Genomic DNA, 21,024 nt, shown 5'->3' with positions numbered 1-21,024 from the left:
ACCCTAATACTACCCTTGCCTTGCCTCCCTGTCATGACACTCACGTAACACTAGAATGCAAGCAAGCCATGCTATGCCATTCTATGCTGTCTTATGCGTAGGGGTGCAAACCCAGCAGCAGCGAACCTGCAGGTCCTGATCTTGCTCTATACGAGCAATTGGGGCGAGGAAAAAAGCAGAGAGAAGTAAATGTAATAACTAGTGCAAGTCTGACTCCCGGGCAGATTTCAGTCTCGAGGAACGGTCGAGCTTGCCGGAATGCGCCGCAATAGAGCAAGGAAAGGAAGCAAAAGGCTGCCGGTGTCAGGTAAACAAGCTCCCTCCCCAGCTGGCGACTCCGTGGTTGTGCCTGTATAAATATAAACCGCCAGGCCAACTTGCTCCTGCTTGCGTCTGCTTGTTTATCACCACCACAGCCTTTGCCTCCTCCAGTTCCAGGGAACCCGCCAGGCGAGAACCAAACAACTCTCCTGCTGCTTGGATATTGCGTCTATCGCTAGTTATCAGCCTCAGAAGCTCTCATAGGCCGTCGTCTCGCATGCTGTCGCTGTCTCATCCGGTCTTCCTGCTCGACTTCATAGTCAACAACTAGGCAACCAGGTGCTCCGTAGATGCAACCCGCCAGCTCCTGACGAACATCACCAGCTTCAACCAGCGTCTCTCTCGTCTGCGCTCCTCGCTGCCGTCATCCTGCGTCCAGAGCTCGTCTCGTCCTCGCCGTCTCCCGCCAAGCTGGTGGCGTCAAGGAAGTTTGCTTCTTCTTCCCTGCTTCGTCCCCGCCGGCTCTTATTTTTAGTTCCCCCGGAGGTGGCTCGCTGGAGTCACTGCTCGCCCTGTTCCGGGCCGTGACGTGCGAAAGAACAAGCAAGCAAGCTCTCCTTGACGAGAGAAGAGCGCCATCTGTCCGTCCCGCCGCCGTCGTCCTGCTCTCTATGCGTTGACACATCTGTCGAAAACCCGTTTGCTGCGCCCTGGGTATTACTCCCTTCGACCTGCCTCGCTCTGCCCTCCGTCTCTGCCCGTCGGTTCTGAACCTCGCTCACTCGCCGGAAAGTGCAGGACATCGCGTGAACAGATACACAACTGCCTCTTCACAATACACCCCCACGCTCTAAGCTCGCCAACAGCACAAAACACAGCCATGCCGGCGATACAGAGCGGCGGGGAGTCGAGGCTGCTTTTGGTCTCAAATCGGCTGCCCATCACCATCTCTCGCTCCAGCCAGGGCAAGTATGAGTCCTCCATGTCCTCGGGGGGTCTCGTGAGCGGGCTCAGCGGCCTGTCCAAGACAACGAAGTTCCAGTGGTATGGCTGGCCGGGGCTGGAGGTACCGTTCGACGAAGTTGATATATTCAAAAAGAAGCTGAAGGAGGACTATAACGCTGTTCCGGTCTTTATCGACAACGATCTGGCGGATAGACACTACAACGGATTCTCTAGTACGTAATTACGCTGTCTTTTTTTTCGTTCTCTTCCCCTTTTTACCCGTTTTAGGATATTGTTGTAGACACTGGTAGAGAAAGCATATACTGATCTGTCGGTGGCGGGGTGATTGACAGACTCGATATTATGGCCTCTTTTCCACTATCACCCGGGAGATATCACCTTCGACGAGTCTGCGTGGGAGGCATACCAAGAAGCAAACCGATTGTTCGCCCAGGCAATCGCAAGAGATGTCAAGGACGGTGACCTAGTGTGGGTACATGACTACCATCTGATGCTGCTACCGTCGATGCTGCGTGAAGAGATTGGAGATAGCAAGAAGGATGTCAAGATTGGCTTCTTTCTACATACGCCATTTCCAAGTAGCGAGATATATCGAATCTTGCCTGTCAGGAACGAGCTCTTGCTCGGAGTCCTTCACTGTGATCTCATAGGCTTCCACACATACGACTACGCCCGTCACTTCCTAAGTAGTTGCTCGCGAATACTGTTAGTCCTTTTTACACTTCTGCGCAGTTTCACTGTTTCTTTTGCTAACTACTACATTTTCAGGGGTCTACCGACCACACCCAACGGAGTAGAGTTCCTTGGAAAGATTGTAACAGTTGGAGCTTTCCCAATCGGTATAGATCCCGAGAAGTTCACAGAGGGACTAAAAAGGGAGAAAGTACAGAAGCGAATAGCTGCACTTCAACAAAAGTTTCAGGGGGTCAAATTGATGGTAGGTGTGGACAGACTAGACTACATCAAGGGGGTACCTCAGAAGCTTCATGCCTTTGAAGTATTCCTAACCGATCATCCGGAGTGGATTGGAAAGGTTGTGCTGGTTCAAGTTGCTGTCCCAAGTAGACAGGACGTTGAAGAGTACCAGAACCTCAGAGCTGTCGTAAACGAGCTCGTAGGGCGGATAAACGGGAGATTTGGTACGAACCCCAAACTTACCCCTTGCTACTAACTGACTAACCAACACATAACTTCTAGGAACTGTTGAGTTTATGCCTATACACTTCTTGCATAAATCAGTCAACTTTGACGAGCTTATCGCTTTATATGCCGTCTCTGATGTGTGCATCGTTTCCTCGACAAGAGATGGAATGAACCTTGTATCATATGAATACATCGCTACTCAGCGGGATCGTAACGGCGTGCTCATCTTGTCAGAATTTGCCGGTGCTGCCCAAAGTCTTAATGGCAGCCTTATCATCAATCCCTGGAACACCGAGGAACTGGCCGCTGCCTACAAGGAGGCTGTCACCATGAGCCCAGAGAAGCGGAGGTTGAACTATACTAAGCTGGAAAGATATATTAACAAGTACACCAGGTTTGTATACTCTTCATCTCTCTGTCATTATTATGGATTATAAGGCTAATACGGTGCTGATAGTGCGTTCTGGGGTCACTCATTTGTATCAGAGCTGACAAGACTGCCTAACTGTGCTGAGAAGAAGGTCCATTTCTCTCAAGCCACTACGGAAGACAACAAGGCTATACATATGGTTCCACACACCGAGATACAATGAGCTGCTCCCCTACCTCTTCCCTACAGGTAAAGCTAGCCCGTCTATTGCAATGTAGGAAACATAGGAAACGCACCTTGCTTTTACTTATATATCCAATACCACGCTTAACTCCTGCTCTACCATTTCCCCTCTATATCCTTGATTCAAAATGCTACAACCCCTTTACTTTTCTACACTCACATACCCCCCACTCTTAAATTATGAAACCATGGCAGATGCACAAGCAAGCATACTCTTATACCAATCAAGCAAGTGACCTACAGTTTCATAGACAGACAACTCTCTTACACCTCTACCTCCATACTTCCTTTGTTCCTTGTACAGCGCCCTCGCTGTTTATTTTCCTTGTATTATCTTTGTGGACGGAGCTGGCAGGTTGAGGTTTTTTCAGCCGTATGGCAACCAGGAGGCGGGTTGGTTGGCTCAAATGGCGTCGGGAGAGGAATAAATGGAAGCTATAGCATTGCCATATTTACGTAGCCTATATCGGTGACTACGGATGAATATTCACCAATGAAGGATATCAATCAACGGTTACTAGTTTCCTACGTCCACCAATGTTGGCTCCAAAGAACTGATAATAATAGGCCTCTTCTAATAGGATCGTGACAAGGTCACTAGGTACTGGGCCTGGGGCCCAAGGGGATGGAAGGAGTCCTATTATTATTCTTCACCAGATAATAGGCTGCCCTTGATAGGCACTGTAGATTGCATATACCCCCCACCCAGCGCCCAAGACAGCCAGAAAGGGGACAATGTGATAAGCTGCCGGGATTATTTTCTCAGGTGTTATCACAATGCCTAGTGATAGCAGCGAGAGCACGAAAGTACCAGCTCCTAAAACCGTCCACAAACCCATCGACACTGCGGCGAGAAAGCTAAACCAGGAAGTCAGTACAATGATCATTCCCCAGATACTATGGGAGGAAAGGGAGAAACTCTACAAGAATGTCGCCGAGAAAAATGCAGTAGGCCTTTCTCCATAAGCTGTGGCTATTGACCGAATACCAGCAGCAGAGTCTGCCTTCTGATCAAGAGCTGCAGCGAACATCTGCAGACCGATGCAAAAGCAGAAAGTCCAAGCTCCTGAGTTTGAGTTCTGTATGCCATAGTTTGTCTGATCGCCCCGTAAATGATAGCCGCTCGCCCAAATTGACCAGTAGAGTGTTCCACTAGACAGCGAGTCTAGAAGAGGCCGTCCTTTAAGTCGAATTGGAGGAGTTGTATATGCCCATGAAGTCCCAAGGCATAGCAAAACGTAGCCCATGACTTGAGGCGTCTGTATTGCAGCGGGTACTGCAAGCAGAATTATACCAAAAGTCGCAACTCTGCAAGCCAACAAAACGAAGGCATGATCTGCTTTCTCAATGGAGCGGCCATCTAGCCAGTCTTGACCCTTTCTTGGGTTCTTTATATCTGAGTCGTAGTCATGGATATCACCTCCACCTTGTATAACTTTTCGATGGTAGTTAGCCAAAGTAGAATTTACTGGGAGGAGCAGCTAAGTTATCTAACTACCTAGGTAGGTAGTTAGCTATCCCTACTTACCTAAGGAAAAAGGGGCCGAGAACGCAACACCGAGCATGATCTCTGGAACAGTCTGGGGATATCTGCCTGACTGCAAATGGCCAATGAGGTATAACGTCAGGGCTGTTGTCCAATATGCTGGACGGCTCGCTCTGGTGAGGAGCTGGAGCCGACTGAGGATCGACATCTCTGAACAATTTTAACAAAAACAAGGCAACCGCTTTTCCTTGATGACAGCCCAGGGGGGGATTATGTCGAGCAGAGATCAAGGTCGAGGGATTTTCACGGAGGCCGATAATAAGTCAAGCGAGTGGGCAGGCGAGTTACCTGATCAACAAGCAATTATATCGACGCACATTCATCCATTGTGCCCAAAAATACGAAGCATGCCTGCTTGATTCTTTTAAACTGTCAATATACCAAGGGGTGGATGATTGGCCGAAGAACTATTGTGTAACTAACTAGTTAGCTGATATTCGCGATGTGCTGCTTCATTTTTGGCTTTACAATTTCGACCCAAGCAAAAAAAGAAACATACAAAACTACAAAACTAATTATAAGATCATCACTGTTTTCAAATTACCGGCCGTCTGCTTGCTGCAGAAGTTGACTATGTGCCGAGTATACTGCAAATGGCAGCTCAAATTCCATCATCCCCAGCTTGACAGGTCACTTATCTCACTGTAAAGTGCTTGTGTGATAAATACCACCGGCTGCTGAAATCAGTTTATTCCAAACTCCCTTCGCTCACTTATCGCATAACCGCTCTCTGTCAATATGCCGCTGGTTCGATTGCCAAAGAGCCAATTGGCATCGCAATGGTTTCTTAAACTATTAGTGAGCATTGTTCAACAAGGCCCTATTCCCAGGCATATTGCTATTATTGCGGATGGAAACAGACGGTACGCCAAATCCCGTGGCTTTAGCATCAAAAAAGGCCATACGTTGGGAGCGGATGTTTTGAACAATGTAACGTATATCACCTCAATTCTGCGTGAACTCCAGCTTATTTGCTGCTTCAGGTCCTGGATCTTGCCTTTGAAACCGGTGTCGAATTCATCACTGCATACCTATTCAGCATCGAAAATTTTAAACGGCCAAAAAACCAAGTGGATGATTTAATGGGTCTGTTCGAAATTTGGATATTGAAATGCTTATATCCTTCTCCTAATAAACGAAAACTTCGGTTTCGGTTTCTGGGCCGCTTGGAACTATTTCCTAATAAAATTAGGAAGCTCATGAAAAAGCTGGTCGAGAAGACCGCAAATTGTGATGGAGCAACATTCAACATATGTGTAGCCTATACTTCGCGTGATGAAATGGCCAGAGCTATAGAAACTACGGTGCGGAACCACAACGACTCGCCACAGAGTGAAAATCATATCACAGCCGAGATCCTCGATAGCAATATGGATATTAACGAAGGCAGCCCGCTGGATATCCTAATCCGAACGTCTGGTGTCGGCCGGCTAAGCGACTTCCTACTCTGGCAGTGCCATAGAGACACGGTTATCGAAGTTCTGGACATGCAGTGGCCAGCATTCCAGTACTGGGACTTATTTTTTGTCATACTTAGATGGCAGCGGAAGAAAATGGCAAGGATGGGCTTTCATACAAAAGTGGTGGAGGAACCACGAGCTATGCGGAACTTGGTATCGAACAACCACTTAAAGTGGCTTATGTCTGTTATCCTTCTTCTTGCCCCGGCAGTGTGGGGATTTCAAATGGCCTTCCATCCAGAAAATTAAGGCATCACTAGGTATCTCGCTGTAAAGTGTCCGATGAAATCTCCTAAAATTTGGAATATATACTCCATTCATGTGATACCTCGAAAACACCTTGCTGAATGTTAATTACCCAAGTTTAGCTAACACGTTGGTGTTTGAAGACCAGTTAATTACTTGCAACAGTTGATTCCGAGCCACGCCGAGAGCAAGCCCGTATAATTTACATCTTCTTTTGCTGCGTTCCCACGCACAGCATCTGCCTGGTGAGAGCTGGTTATGTGACACGTAATGTTTATTTTATATCTTTCGCAAAAGTTTACCGTGCTTTCTCCACAAATGATCTACTCACTAGACCTAAAAAGGCTAGCTTAAAGGCTTGGCTCCGGTATCAACCTTTTATTTACAACAGCCTTGAACGGTTTCCGTGTTAGCGAGGGAATAAGCATTACAACCAAAGTCAACGACATTGTATAGGCACCAGTCACAGCCTTCCCGCCCAAGGCCAGAGAATACCAAAAAATTGGATATCGGGGAAAGTGGATGGTGAGCCTGCGTACGGAGTACGTCCTCCGTGTTTATAGTGATAATCCTTCGTAATCTATCAGCTAGAAGGCCCTGCGAACGCTCGTCTGTCCACCAAAAGAAAGTTCCTGTTAATTGTGCCACAAAGCTCAACGAAGATGACTTGCTGTCAGTCATTAGAAACTAAAGGGATTTTCAGGAGGAGATTATTACTGCAGATACGCCAAGGAGATACTTTTAATTTGGCCCATGTGCGGGAAGACTGACAGAGGCAATGCGAATATAACTACGGAGTACTGTACTGTGTGACTAATCTAGTTTCTCCCATCTCTAGTTTGTGGAACTACGTGTATTATGGAGATTGAGTGAAGCTGTCATAGATAGTGGACCTTAGTCTAGCTCCTGGCTGAGCAAAAAACGAGGTCCCATCATACCTAGAGGAAGCATCATAGACTGCTCATCTCGCGCATTATCGACAACTTCGGGAAGTTCAACGTATCGCGGGGGCAGCAAGCCATAACTAACGCTACAGCAAGCCATGGCACATCAGCAAGCCACTGAACTCGGAACTGTCTACAATTGGTCATTAGAGAACCGAAGGGGTGACTGGAAATACTTCAGTTCGGACAAGAAGAGGGGGTTAGGAGCAAGATTTACGGATGTGCAGTGGACGAGATATAAAAGGCTACCCAGTGCCTGAGAACTTGAGCTTGAGACCTCATTTTCTCTTCTTCAGTCGAGTCACTCTACAATCCACATTTTATAGCCAAAGATCCAACCTCTCTCACAAACCTCCCTAAACCATACAATATGCGTTTCCTCGTTTCCAGCATCCTCGCCATCGCACTGGCAAGCACCAATGTTATTGCTTCACCGTCGCTCTCCTGCCTTAAGATACCCACAATGGTCCAGTCCTATGATCCTGCCAAAATCGGAGCCATTTTCCAGAAGGAAATTTGCGGCCAGGGATGCGACTTCCGTGCCTCCAACTACGACACTCAGATCAAGGATGTTGTCAAAAAGTGCGTCGCAGATGAAAGTACTGCCATGGGGGCTCCTACTCTCTCCCCTTATTACATCAACCTCGCCGACGCCATGTTCCAAACCGTTTCAGAAAAATGCTCGGAAGGACAGTACCGTGACGTCAACTTATGCAGTGTTGAGCCTGAGGTGCTGACTCAGGTGCTTGGATGTTTCAAATCAAGCGCACTATCGACTCTATGGGCACAGAAGAGCAACGTCTTGCCTCTACTTACCACCAACTGCGAAGAGCAATACAAACACTTCACCGTTGACAACCTCTACAACAAAATCCTGCCTGCTTGCGCCCAAAAGTTTGCTGCTGAGCATTGCAAGGCCGCATAAACTAGCCATTTGGCTTTTCTCCTGTCCGATGGTTCACATGCGAATGGTGACTTCGCATCTGTTCTGATGAGTTGTAGATACGGCACATGTACTTACGACAACTGTCTCTACATAGAAGTTGACCAACTGAACAATTAAATAGCAAATAATACCTCATTTCTCAAGTAAATTACCCTAGCTTAGAAAGTCGAGTTACCGTTATTCAACAACTAGAAGCAGCAAAAAAAATAATCACACGCTTGGCGTGAATACCACGTAATAGCTTGGTAGAACCTGGCGCTTAACTTCCTCTTATCCAGCGTATAACTATCAGCGGAAACCCGCTTGGTTAAAAGAAAACGAACATATCTCCACTGGGACAACCTTGACCCTCACGTCTATTCTTCAAGTATACTTTGAAGAGTAAAGGGTTCTTCGGTAATTTAACGAAAAATTAACCATGAAACAAGCTGCTGATCTTTAGCAAGACAATAACTCAATTTTTATATTTACATTGGCTATTACCTTATCTGGAGCCTCACAACGTAGTAGTTGAAAATATACAAAAACAGCAAATCACAATTCAAACAAGATTGGTAGTTTGTATTTATAGTTGCTGGGTTTTAACCGTAGAACTCTGTTCTCCGTAAAAATAGGGCAATAGGTAACAACTGCCAAACTCATCCCACCGAAGATTGCACGGAGTACTCCGTAACTACTGGCTAACGAATAAAGTAATACCTCGCGTGTCATCCTAGCAAGGGAAAGGCTAGGAACCAAAACAAGAGGATATAGATATAATAGGGCTCTGAATTGTCGCTCGAGCCATCTGTCACGAGCAGCAGGGAGCCAGGGAGCCAGGGACCAGACTGTCCGTATCTGCAGACCAAGGGACCGACTGGGATAATAATTGAAATAGCCTGGATTCATGTGCTGAACACTTTGTTGGCTTAAGCCAACACAGACAACGAAGCGGATGGGATTTCTCTTCGCAAGTCATAGTACTCTTCAAACAGCGGCTCACTTCTCTTTGAACCACGTCGGGCTATCTCCGTGTCATGGACATTCAATGACTAGGTGCTCCGTACCCCATATGCCAAACGCCGAACTTGTTGCTAGGGCGTCGCCCGTTCCACCTGGCTAACCTACATACAGTTAACTCGCTGGTTAGGAATTTCAGATCTTAGCGCTCTGTTTTGTATGGAGTAGGTAGTTACTGTTCACTCTAGTCGGCCACATCCCCCAGTCACGAGATGCGATAGAATCCAGACTGAAACTCATCTCAGCAATAATTTTCCAGCTCTATCGGGGTACAGGCACCATAAGTCGGTTGGACTGACATCCTGCTCCTATACGAGCGGAGACTTTACCTGTACCCATGTGGGAAGCTCAAGCCCTCCTTTGCTTGCCGATATATTCGCCTCTTCACTCGGGGATACATGAACGGTGCTTCTGTCATCGCCACTCCTGGTACAAATATTGAAGGAGCAGAAAACACCAGATGAAATTAGGATACACGTGACTACCCCGAAAAGGGAAACCAAAGGGCGTAAAAAGTTTTCTTCCTTTTCAACTTCATCTCAAGAACACAGCGTGAGACGACATATAACATCAACAGAGACTCGACCGGACCAGGCCGTTGGAAGAACTGACGTACATGGGGTCAAATCCGGGGTCGAAAGTCAGCCTTCCAGGACCAGAGAGCGCCTTGTCCAACATCCCTGGGCGCTGGACCGCCGAAGCGCCGAGGTTGAACGAGCGATGAAACTTCCCTCCCACACGGCTCTGTGGCGTGCACCGCCTGGGGAATTAAAGTGATCCGACTATCAACGAGCTAACACTGATCTTTAATATCAGAGAAACTACAGGGTTACATTCTCACTTAGAGCCGCCCCGCCACTCACATTTTTGCCTGCCTTCGCTGGGCCAATTGTTCGTTGACATGACTTGGGCAAACGGCCTACTGCAGACAGATGGGCAAATTGAATCGCTGTTTAAGCAGGGAGGATTATCATAACAATAGGGAGAATATCCCTAGCCCTGCTGGGTGAGCTCCATGGCCGCCCAACCTGCGCAGAGGGCGAATGCGACATCTGGAGCGCTGTGACACCAGGAAAGCACGGCCGACCCAATCAACATGCTCCTTCCAGCTTCTTACGCATGTTACCACCAGCCGCTCTTGCATCGCTGCTTTAGGGGCAAGGTTGGGTTCAGGCCAGGCGTGAATGCAACCATGGCTCAGCTCCACCCAAAGGGCTTCTCTTGCACTCACGAGGGCAGACCGGGGCCCGTCTCTGAATCTGGGGTTGCCCGAGACCCGTAGAGGAGAAAAAAAAATTAGGACGAAAAATCCTGTCGGCCTTCGCCTATTCGTGCCGAGCTGTCCCTGGACTGAGATGCTGCACATTCTACATAACTGACGGCTGATCCGCAGACAACTCCAACCACATCTCCGGCTCGGTGGTTTTCTTATTTTAAGTTGGGTTGGGAGAGCTGGACCGCCACTGATACTCCGCACAAACTCTGCAACCATCCCACACACCTGCCATAATTTTTCTTTTTATACACGCGTGGACAATTCTCGCGATATAACGGCCAGAAGTATTCCTGTCAATTCATCTCGCATAAAGCCGTTGCAGCTTGAGCTAAAGGGAGTTTGTATATTCAACCTGCTTACTCCCTTGTTAAAGCCGGAGGGCCGACGAGATCTGGCAATTTAACATCCTCAGCGTCATAAGAAAAGGAATCAACCATTTCATAGCGTGGTTGGGAAGCTTCATCTACAGAGAAAGAGCAGTTGGAATTATGGAGAATCAACAGGGCAAGATACCGGCCACGGAGAGCTCGCCGTCTCCAGAAGCACCGGGAGCGAATCCGCCTTCGCCAACTCTGAACCCGGCGCACCAGCACCATGATGCCCACCATGTTCATCAAGCTTTGAACGTTGAGAAACCCGTCGGAGACGGAGCAGTCGCTGAACGAGGTACTTCCAATACCAGCGACGGGATAGCCAGCTCGACCGAAAAACCTATTATCGGAACCACTGGGGATATTGAGAGCGCGCAAACCGTTGCGGACGGCAACAAACGTACAATATGGGCGCGTTACAAAAAGGAGATTCGTCTTGCACTAAACATTGGAATCTGGCTAATCTTCACTGGGTGAGTTGCTTTGTTTCTTGCAGCCATGCGCTATCTCATTTCTTGTGCGGCGGGTGGGTTTCTATGAAGCTCTGCTGACGATGTGTGATTTTAGTTGGTGGATTGCCGGTCTGATCCTTCGTCGCAAACAGCTAGGATGGGTTGTCCCGTTCCTCGTCTATCTCGGTGTCACTTTCCGGGTTATTTTCAACTACGTACCCATTTCCGTTGTGACCAAACCGATATACTGGTTATGGAGCCGTACCGCGCAGCCGGCCGCCAACATGATCCCCAGCAAGATGCAAACGCCTCTTTCTGCTGCCTTTGTCGTATGCGTGATCATCATCGGCGCCTTTGTGTCTGAGGAGTCTCAGGACAATACTCGTGAAAACCGAGCAATCAGCTTGTTTGGCCTGGCTTTACTCATTTTATGCCTGTGGCTTACTTCCAAGAACAGAAAGAAGATTGTCTGGCGGACAGTCATTGTTGGGATGCTCGTACAATTCGTTATTGCTATCTTCGTTCTCCGAACCACGGTTGGGTATGACATCTTCAACTTCATCTCTCAACGTGCAACGGATCTCCTAGGATTCGCATCTCTCGGAACCCAATTCCTCACGACCCCGGACGCCGCGAAGATAAAATGGTTTTTAGCCAATGTGGTGCCCGCCATCATCTTCTTCGTGTCCCTAGTTCAGCTGCTGTACTACGTTGGCTTCATACAGTGGTTCGTTGTTAAATTCGCATCATTTTTCTTCTGGGCCATGCGCGTTTCCGGAGCAGAAGCTGTTGTTGCCGCAGCATCACCGTTCATCGGCCAGGGAGAATCGATCATGCTTATCCGCCCATTTATCAACTACCTTACCCTGGCTGAAATACATCAAGTCATGTGCTCTGGTTTTGCGACAATTGCTGGAAGTGTCCTGATTGCTTATGTCGGAATAGGAGTCAATCCTCAGGCTCTAATCTCGTCATGTGTTATGAGTATCCCTGCGTCTCTGGCAGTTTCGAAGATGAGGTATCCCGAGACTGAAGAAACTCTTACCGCTGGCCGGGTGGTTGTCCCAGAAGATGAGGAACACAAGGCAAAAAACGCACTCCACGCATTTGCAACCGGCGCCTGGCTGGGTTTGAAGATTGGCAGTATGATAGCTGCCACCCTCCTTTGTATAATCTCTTTAATTGGTCTCATCAACGGTCTTCTTACCTGGTGGGGCCGCTATTTGACCATTGATGGGCCAGACCTTACCTTGGAGCTTATCTTGGGTTACCTCTGTTACCCAATTGCCTTCCTACTGGGCGTCCCTCGAACCGGCGATTTATACAAAGTTGCCCAGCTTATTGGTATCAAGCTTGTTGCGGTAAGTATTAAACTGTATATCCTGCTTCCCATACCTGCTTCATCCGCTGAGGCTAATATACATAGAACGAATTTGTGGCATATACTGCCCTTCAGCAAGACCCAACTTATGCGGATCTCTCCCCTCGCTCTCGCCTAATCGCTACTTATGCTCTTTGCGGGTTTGCAAACATTGGGTCCCTTGGTAACCAGATTGGTGTCTTAGCTCAACTGGCTCCCGGACGTATTGGAGACGTGTCACAGGTTGCCCTCAGCGCCATGTTGACAGGAGCATTGAGCACATTCACCAGCGCCAGCATCGCCGGACTACTGGTCACTGATCAGCAGCAGTTCTTTAAGCCAAAGGACATGGCCATGGGAATGAACTCCACCATGGGAATGAATTCAACCATGGCGATGAACATGACCATGTTAGCTAATTGAACCTGGAGTTCATTACCTTAAATATTTACGTCTTTACATCGCTTTTAATCTGCCCTCTCCAAACCCTATCCCAGGGGACATGATATCTATCATAGTTCACGCTGCGATGAAGTTGAGGCTGTTAGAGCCTTACTCTTTACATATCATAATATGAACAGTTCATTTTTGCAAATAGCTATACATCACGAGGGACTGTATATTATTCCTATTTATAGGGCTGACCCCTAACTTGTTGGGCGTTCTCCCGTATGGGTGGACCGGGGCGCAACAGGAGACACGATTACCCATTTCGTGTTAAATTTCATGCTAACTGGATACCCCTGACCCTTTGATACGGTATGGTCTTCCCCAAACCTCATGGTTTATTCGAGGTGGAACTAGCTCGTTAGCGTAGGATAAAACTCGAGGGTTAACCCCACGGACTCCGTCGTCAGGCGTGCCCTTTCCTTGTTATCATCACGATGTACTCCATGCATGGTTGACAATATTTCTTGGGGGTAAAGAAATGGTTTGCCTCAGGTCTATCCCTGAAGCCATGGGTGTTGTAGCGCTTCTTCTGCTGTTGGTCGTTCCCTGTGGTCAACAGTCAGGAGGTATTGGATAAAGTCGATATAATCAGTAGGCACATTGACTTTGATAAGCTCCTCTCTCAGAGACCCTATTTCGATTATACGTCTCTGAACAAATACATCAGCTAGATCGAACTTTAGCTTATACCTGGGATTCTCATCCCTTGCAAAGGGCCGACAAGCTGGGTTATTTTGGCGATAGACCAAGCAGCCTGATTAACCCCTTTTGAGAGGGCTTTGGCGTGAGAATCTTGGTCTCCAGGCCCAAATAAGGCTCTGGCGGCAGAGAAATGTGCTAAATAACTATAAAAGTATCAGCAGGTTTCCAGGTGGTATAAACGGTACTTCCGAACAAACGGTAACGCCAGTGGACCAGACATCGCATGGCGGTGCGGGTAAAGCCCTTTTCTATGTCTCTGGCGCCCGAATGGCCAAACCCTGAAGCCGCCACCCACCGAACCCCTTGGAAGGAATTACTAGTACTGGTGAGCAGCTTTATCAAACCCCGTATATCTGGTGAGAAATACACACTTACCCGCCCCAAGATCTGATAGCTTGACTAACGGTTGAGGTGAATCTACGTTGGAGACAAGAATATTGTTTGGATTGATACCTTTGGATAGATATCAGTCAAAACATCCAGCAGATCAGTCAAGGAAGGGTAACATTTTTTACCTGTATTCACTACTGCATCCTGTCCGTCCATGTCCGAGAATGCCTTGATAACTTTAAGAATAGGCTTGGCCGTGGCCTTGAGAAACGGCCGGCAAAGCTCTTGCGCTCGTGGCCTTAACGTCCATAGGTCTGTATCCATCCATTCAAACACCATGCATCTGTCTATGTCGTTGTCGATCACCTCATAGATGGCACGTATGTATGGTGAACTTTTGATACAGAGGAACTCATAGCAATTCCTTTCCATATCATATACCCCAGGAACAGAGCTTTCTGTCTTTATCATCACTCTACTCAATGCACTCTGTTAGCCTCGGTAGCTGTGTATACATAACATCGTAACATAACCCACGGTTTGTTATTTCCAACAGTCACAGCTTGAAACACATTTTTCTTCAACGACGTTATAACCTGGTATGAGACGTGCCTGCCATTGATAAGCACCTTTTTGCCTTTAGTAAGAAGCTCGTAAATCGGACGAGTCATGATAAAAATTCTGTGTTGTGTATCCTATTCCAGGACCTGCAACTTCCTTTTCTGTGTTTATTGACATGGATATCAAAGATCGCACTCGGATAAACACGTCTCCCCTAGTGCCTGGTAACAGCGCAGATACACACCGCATAAGGCCTTGGTTGTCTTGAATAACATTCAAACGGTGATTACAGCTACCCGTTTTAAAATAAATGACACAGTATAGAGAAAAAGGGGCATGGTGGTGGTATTGAATTAATTAATAGAATTCATTGGCAGAACAAAAAAAGAAGAAAATCCACCAGATACAATGCACGGGTATCATCTTCTCCTTTCATATAAAGGCATATTTTGCCATGTGATAACCGACGTCCAAAGTACCAGGCTACGTAGAATAAGAAACAACATAGATGTCCACCCCAAAGGAGCGTAGCGCATTGGAGCGTTATCATGCAGCACCAATGGTGTAAACCCCAGCTCCTAGACCAAACCAAGAAATAAATCCAGCGACCGATGGTGAATAAAAATGCCATATTCCCTGCCTTCCGACAATGCAATGGAAATTCGTTTATATTGGGAGTGACGTAGAGGACACTTCCCAGCAATCATGACGGCCTAGACGTAGACTTCATTCGCCAGCCTCAATCTCCCGGTGACGGGCTAAGACGAGCCTTTGATACTCTGCAGGGTCCTTATCCCACAGCTCGGCAGCTTGTCCGTTTAAGGGGCTTGCACTATAGAAGATGCAAGTTAGCAAAGCAGAACAAATCAACGACGACTAATAGTTAAACATGGAGGCAGGTGACAAACTTATTTGGCTCGCCTAGAAGACTCTGAAGGCTGAGAAGCACGCTTTGGACATTATAGACCGCACTCCATTTTTCCTTGAGGATGTCAAGGCAGATCCGTCCGGAGAAGTCCACATTGGGGTGGTAGATTGGCGTTTTAAATAGGACGGTAGGAGGAGCGTATGGGTAGTTTGTAGGGAAGGAAAAGGAGAGCTTGAATGAGAGTTTCTGGTAGGGTGTGTCGTCGGGCCCGTCGATGGTGGCGGTCCAGCTGAGCAGGTTTCCGTCTCCGTCTGGGAAAGCTGATATGCCTGGAGAAGGAGACATCATGAGCTGCATGAGCTCGCTCTGGAGTCTGACAAGCAAAAAGGTCAGCATAAGCGCCAAAAACGACCAACAGCACAGCAACCTGCACGTAGAACAAGCCGGTTAAGCATACCTCTTTGTGACACTTTGGGTATCCGCCTTTGAAGCTGTTGAACTGAGCTTAGGGTGCTCGACATTGGACTGGCCCTCTGGAGCCGCATTCTGAGAATCTTCAATAGAGAATTCCATGGTCTCTCTCGACTTGTTCGCTTCAATAAGGCGTCTAGTCTGGCTCCAAAGGAGAGTCGTCGATGGAAGTATTAAGAAATGTGTGGTGGTCTCGCAAGAGTATTAAATATTGACCTCAGCTAGCTAGAACTCAGGCCTGTTTCATTAAGGATTAACGTAAAATCTAACGCCGTGGTATCGTGATCGTGTGTCAAGCAAAGAAGAAGAAAGATGCTGGATGCCTTTAAAAAGTTGTTCGTTGTTCGCTTGTTCGCTGGTCGTGTTTGTGTTTAACTATTTCCCTGGCAACCGCCTCGCCGCGAGCGCCTTATCGATAAGGAGGGACAAAGGGCGGCGCTTCTCGTCCACTCAACTCGCGCGCGCCAGGATCGACTTGAAACTGCTTCGTCCCGCGTCGAGGACAGTCGACAAGGCAAGGACCGTTTGGACGAGAGAGGCTGGCAGAGGACTTGGTTCATGCAGGCTGAACAACGGTCCTAGGTGTCCTGTTTCACTCGTTCTTTGACCCTGACGCTCCTTTGGCCATGAAGCATTCGCAGTTGGCGCCGTTGCCTGATAACCTGCCATTCCGCATAGTCTCGCGGACAATAGGACAGGGGGCTTATGCATGGTAAATAAATGCTTTGCAATGCGTATTGTTTGCCATTTTTTGTGCCTTTTCCTCTACGCGTTTTCTACGTGACAGTCTTGCTGATTTCATGTTTCTAGCATCAAGAAGGGCTGTCCCACAAATGCCGACGCTCCTATTTTTGCAGTGAAGTTTATACACAAAGAGTATGCAGCCAAACATGGGCATATTAGTGCGAAGCAGCTGCAGATGGAAGTGGCGCTACATAAGCATATCGGCAGTCACCAGAATATCATAGAGTTCTATAATACAGGGGAGAATGAGGCCTGGCGGTGGATTGCCATGGAGCTCGCTGAAGGCGGTGATTTATTTGACAAGATCGAAGCCGATGAAGGCGTGGGCGAGGATATAGCGCATGTTTACTTCTCACAGCTGGTTAGTGCCGTTGGATTTATGCACTCGAAGGGAGTTGGCCATCGAGATATCAAACCAGAGAATATCCTGCTATCCGCGGATGGAAACCTAAAGATTGCGGATTTTGGACTTGCCACGCTATTTGAATATGGTGGGAAATTGAAGTTAAACACTACGCTCTGTGGAAGCCCCCCGTATATTGCGCCTGAAGTCATTCGGTGCAGCAATCGGGGCCATTCAAAGGGCCAGGGCTACAGAGCTGATATTGCCGATGCCTGGTCGTGTGGTATTGTGCTCTTTGTTCTCTTGGTTGGAAATACCCCATGGGATAGCCCTACGGATGAGAGCTACGAATTTTGTGACTATGTCAAATCAAACTCACGGCCTTCGGATGAACTATGGAACGACATCCCCTCGGATGCACTGTCACTCCTTCGTGGTATGCTGAAGCTAGATGTTAACAGTAGGTTCAACATAGACGATATCCGCAGGCATCCCTGGTTTACGCGGCAAAACAAACATTATGTGGATGGAAAGCTCGTCAACCCTGTTAAGCTTGCTACAACCATGTTTGAGTCACTACACATAGACTTCTCTCAGGACCCGCTGTCTTCGTCACAGTCACGGTCACAGCCCGGTGGTTCTGATCCCATGGATATTGACCCGGAGACCACTGATGATCTGAAACCCAAGTTTTCTGCCACCCAGCCAGAGACACCTATAGATGCAGGCCTCATGGATTGGGATGGTCCGCCTCGACTGACAACCGGACTCCAATCGGCCTCCCAGCCTAAAGAAGGTATAACTACTGATCAAGCCATTCTTCTAGCAGAGCAGCTCCTGGAGGAACCATCCATGTCACAGTTCTGCGCCACGCCATCAGTACCGCTCAGTCGCACCCAGAATGCGCAGCGGTTCCAGGACATTGTTCCAGCGTCCGGCCTGACTCGCTTCTTCTCCACTTGGTCTACGAAGGCCTTGGTTTCTCGGATCTGCGAGGCCTTGCAGCTCCTACATGTCCCTGCCGCACCAAAGATGTCCACAGAGTCGGTACTCATCCGGCTGCGAACTTCAGACGATAGGAAGTGCCCACTTCATGGGAATATCCTTATAGAGACAGTATCGGAGGGCCTTGTTGAGGTTGAGTTTGTGAAGATCAAGGGAGACCCACTGGAATGGCGCCGGTTCTTCAAAAAGATTACGATTTTATGTAAAGATGCAGTTATGAAACCCGATCAATGAGTGATATACGCCTGAATATACAGATTTAATGCTTCAACTGGCACAGCTTGTGGACTGTATGTTAAAGGGCTGTTGCGTCTGTCAACAGAATGTCCCGCCAGCGCCATCCCGTAGATGCCCAACAATAAAACTGGAAAAGTAGTCACCAAGAGGAGATTTGAGGAAGTCATTCATACATCTTGATAAGTGTATTAAAGACATGTGGCCCAAACACATGGGTGGCAGCTAGACGATGTCTGGGTATATTTAGTTTATCCGACCGTCCTCGGGCTAAACGGTGACCCTCAACATGTACCACGGTTTATGTATTGATACACCACTTGACAACGACACACCGACACACTATATAAAGGGACGTTTTACAATAATGGACAGATTGCCGCCTGAGGTTCTTCGATTAATTATTAACTGTATGATGTTCCTGTTTGTGCTAAAAGTAGTCCAACTATATTTAAGTGAACGGCTGACTGACGGCGCAACTAGGCCTCCCTCCTAAAGACCTGGCAAGTCTACAGCTGGTATCACGAAGTCTGTTTTCCATTGCGCGTGATAACAGTGTATGGCGTGAGAGATGCTATCGGGTTCAGAAAGAGCGTTATGGGCAAATCCAGAAGAGACTCGCTCATATAGCGGCCGGTATGCAGCTGGGTAGCTGGCGTGATCCGCTATTTGAAGATACCTCAACCGGTACTGTGATGCGCTGGGACCCGTCAGATCCAGAGGAAGAAATTGACTGGTACGCTGAGTATATTGCTCGTTATGGTCCTTCGGGTGTCGTTTGGTTTCAGAGTCCGGCTGTCGAGGACCTGGTTGGTCGTGACCGTCCGCTAGATGTCAACGGAGTTGGCATCCTGAAGGACAGAAGCTACGGCTCAGGGGATCAGGTCATTGGCTTTCTTGAGAACGGTTCTGTGAGCATTTGGGATGCTAGCCAGAGGAACGGGAAGTTTGCTCGGTCAAGCCGTCCTTTACCTCTCGCCCCTGCTCCCTTGCCGCGGGAAAAACCGAAGCATAGGAGACATGAAGGTATTATAGAGCGAATCAGTGTTGATTCAATCTCCCAAAGAGCTTATATTGCTGATAACAACGCCTTGAACGAAGTGGACCTGTCTACTCTACAGCTTATCTCACAGAGCACGTTCACAGAGAGCATATACGCTCTATCTCAAGAGGCGCCGGATTATTATGCTCCTATTACGGTTGCTACCAGGAACAGCCTCCGTGTCTATGATCCGAGGCTTCAGTCGACATATCAAGAGAGAGATACGTTTATTTCCCTGGAGCCTCGCTCTTCATCAAACCTAACTCCAGGATACCCCGTAACAGTGAATTATACTGAGTTACTTGACCCTGGCCCTAATTTCGTCCTTCACCCTCCGTCCCCTAGCACGGACTCCATAGTCGTGGCTGGGCGGTTCCCAAGCATCCTTCTCTACGACCGCCGGAACCTGGGCCGTCTACAAGCAAGTGTACATTCTGGCGCGCGACTCTGCGGGCTAGCAGCCTTGTCGTCTATTCCCAAATGCTATCGTTCGCCAGACTCCAGCACCAGCCTCCAGTCTATAGTCGCATGCGGAGAGCATAAGGGTATGGGTTCCCTGGAGCTATACTCCCTTTTGCCTTCTCCAGATGCAGATGGCACCTCCGCTCCGGCGCTTAGGAGTCTCTATAAGAACAGACTGATCAATTCTCACTCCAAACTTCTTTCCGTGGCCACTCATGGATCTCGGGTTGTGTTTTCGGATTCAGAGGGCAAAATCAAATGGATGGAGAGAGACGGCAAGACAGTTATCAGGACAGTGAGCCTGCACGCTAAGCCTGGGGGCGCTGGATCAAATGAGCAAGAGAGTATCAACACCCCAATGGAGCAGGGCTGGGGTTATGATGCAAACTGCCATGTAGCTCGCAAGATCATTCCTGCCAGCGGTAGTAGCCTGGACCAAGACGGGCTGGTCATCTGGACTGGATCTCAGGTTGGGCGGCTGCACTTCTCTCATGCCAATGAAGAAGATGTAGCTGAAGAGGCCTCTGAACAGGACGCAGACATGTCAAGACACGAGAGGGAGGCCTGGCGGACGTTCAGACAGAGCATGTTTATGGGCTGGATATGATGATGCATCTCGCCGCTGTCTGCTTTCAAATGCTTTGATAGCACTTATAAATCACAAGCCAGCAATCGTCCTCACCAACGCCTGGCTCGTTAGCATGCTCCATAATCCTCTGTAAGATTTACAAATCAAGCAAGCGACTCTCGTCGTCTCCATCCTCGTCTCATCTTTCTCTCGTCTTTTTCTTACTCTCTCCTGCTCGTCCGTGGCCAAAATCAACAACCGGCAAAGGAGCGAAAGACGCAAGAAATCAGCCGAGGCTCGGAGCCACCCGGCTTCTTCTCTCTCTCTCGTAGTTTCTTAGTTAAAGAAAGCCCAAGTCCACCAGAAGGGCGCCTTCAGCCTGCTGCTCCTGCTCTATGTAACTGTTCTCTGGACTGCTCGGTGCCTTACAGGGTGTAATAGCATTTGTTGGTTCAGAGTTGGTCTCCCCGTCGGCGGCCGAAGGGAAAAAAGACGACCAGGTACCTTTTTTTAGGCTTTTTTGGTTAGTCTTTTTTATTCTGGTCGCATCTGGATCCGAGTCGCATTTTTATACTCGAACTGCGAGCCTGCTCGACATTTATTATTCTTATATCTACCCGGAAGCCCCTGAGATATCCTCTCTGTCTCGCCTGCTACATCG

The 21,024-nt window shown here is 48.2% G+C and overlaps 9 protein-coding genes across 9 annotated transcripts; 6 read left to right on the top strand and 3 right to left on the bottom strand.

Moving 5' to 3' along the window:
• Window positions 1–1,141: 1,141 nt before the first annotated feature.
• MGYG_00454 (alpha,alpha-trehalose-phosphate synthase 1) lies at window positions 1,142–2,963 on the top strand (the record flags this gene model as incomplete). The annotated part of the gene is made up of 5 exons (XM_003176318.1): window positions 1,142–1,439; window positions 1,560–1,932; window positions 1,996–2,366; window positions 2,425–2,764; window positions 2,828–2,963. 5 exons carry the CDS (start codon window positions 1,142–1,144, stop codon window positions 2,961–2,963), a joined length of 1,518 nt encoding a protein of 505 aa, XP_003176366.1.
• A 940-nt stretch (window positions 2,964–3,903) lies between these two features.
• On the bottom strand, window positions 3,904–4,677 carry MGYG_00453 (hypothetical protein; the record flags this gene model as incomplete). Its single annotated transcript, XM_003176317.1, has 2 exons — window positions 3,904–4,418; window positions 4,512–4,677. 2 exons carry the CDS (start codon window positions 4,675–4,677, stop codon window positions 3,904–3,906), a joined length of 681 nt encoding a protein of 226 aa, XP_003176365.1.
• A 590-nt stretch (window positions 4,678–5,267) lies between these two features.
• On the top strand, window positions 5,268–6,238 carry MGYG_00452 (dehydrodolichyl diphosphate synthase; the record flags this gene model as incomplete). Its single annotated transcript, XM_003176316.1, has 2 exons — window positions 5,268–5,459; window positions 5,513–6,238. The coding sequence occupies 2 exons, from the start codon at window positions 5,268–5,270 to the stop codon at window positions 6,236–6,238; spliced, it is 918 nt and encodes a 305-aa protein (XP_003176364.1).
• Window positions 6,239–7,549: 1,311 nt separating this feature from the next.
• MGYG_00451 (hypothetical protein) lies at window positions 7,550–8,104 on the top strand (the record flags this gene model as incomplete). The annotated part of the gene is made up of 1 exon (XM_003176315.1): window positions 7,550–8,104. The coding sequence occupies one exon, from the start codon at window positions 7,550–7,552 to the stop codon at window positions 8,102–8,104; it is 555 nt and encodes a 184-aa protein (XP_003176363.1).
• A 2,784-nt stretch (window positions 8,105–10,888) lies between these two features.
• On the top strand, window positions 10,889–13,006 carry MGYG_00450 (sodium/nucleoside cotransporter 2; the record flags this gene model as incomplete). The annotated part of the gene is made up of 3 exons (XM_003176314.1): window positions 10,889–11,244; window positions 11,339–12,584; window positions 12,650–13,006. 3 exons carry the CDS (start codon window positions 10,889–10,891, stop codon window positions 13,004–13,006), a joined length of 1,959 nt encoding a protein of 652 aa, XP_003176362.1.
• Window positions 13,007–13,527: 521 nt separating this feature from the next.
• MGYG_00449 (CMGC protein kinase) lies at window positions 13,528–14,736 on the bottom strand (the record flags this gene model as incomplete). Its single annotated transcript, XM_003176313.1, has 6 exons — window positions 13,528–13,700; window positions 13,724–13,870; window positions 13,933–14,088; window positions 14,111–14,188; window positions 14,251–14,540; window positions 14,603–14,736. The coding sequence occupies 6 exons, from the start codon at window positions 14,734–14,736 to the stop codon at window positions 13,528–13,530; spliced, it is 978 nt and encodes a 325-aa protein (XP_003176361.1).
• A 616-nt stretch (window positions 14,737–15,352) lies between these two features.
• MGYG_00448 (ubiquitin-conjugating enzyme E2) lies at window positions 15,353–16,067 on the bottom strand (the record flags this gene model as incomplete). The annotated part of the gene is made up of 3 exons (XM_003176312.1): window positions 15,353–15,458; window positions 15,535–15,867; window positions 15,952–16,067. 3 exons carry the CDS (start codon window positions 16,065–16,067, stop codon window positions 15,353–15,355), a joined length of 555 nt encoding a protein of 184 aa, XP_003176360.1.
• A 524-nt stretch (window positions 16,068–16,591) lies between these two features.
• Window positions 16,592–18,291, top strand: MGYG_00447 (CAMK/CAMKL/CHK1 protein kinase; the record flags this gene model as incomplete). The annotated part of the gene is made up of 2 exons (XM_003176311.1): window positions 16,592–16,677; window positions 16,776–18,291. The coding sequence occupies 2 exons, from the start codon at window positions 16,592–16,594 to the stop codon at window positions 18,289–18,291; spliced, it is 1,602 nt and encodes a 533-aa protein (XP_003176359.1).
• A 367-nt stretch (window positions 18,292–18,658) lies between these two features.
• On the top strand, window positions 18,659–20,402 carry MGYG_00446 (F-box domain-containing protein; the record flags this gene model as incomplete). The annotated part of the gene is made up of 2 exons (XM_003176310.1): window positions 18,659–18,701; window positions 18,775–20,402. 2 exons carry the CDS (start codon window positions 18,659–18,661, stop codon window positions 20,400–20,402), a joined length of 1,671 nt encoding a protein of 556 aa, XP_003176358.1.
• Window positions 20,403–21,024: the final 622 nt, after the last annotated feature.

Source organism: Nannizzia gypsea, genomic scaffold (genome assembly GCF_000150975.2).
Source record: "Nannizzia gypsea CBS 118893 supercont1.1 genomic scaffold, whole genome shotgun sequence".
NCBI classification, from domain to species: domain Eukaryota; kingdom Fungi; phylum Ascomycota; class Eurotiomycetes; order Onygenales; family Arthrodermataceae; genus Nannizzia; species Nannizzia gypsea.
Note: the sequence above shows the minus strand (reverse complement) of the source record. Positions and strands in the feature narration are given on the sequence as shown.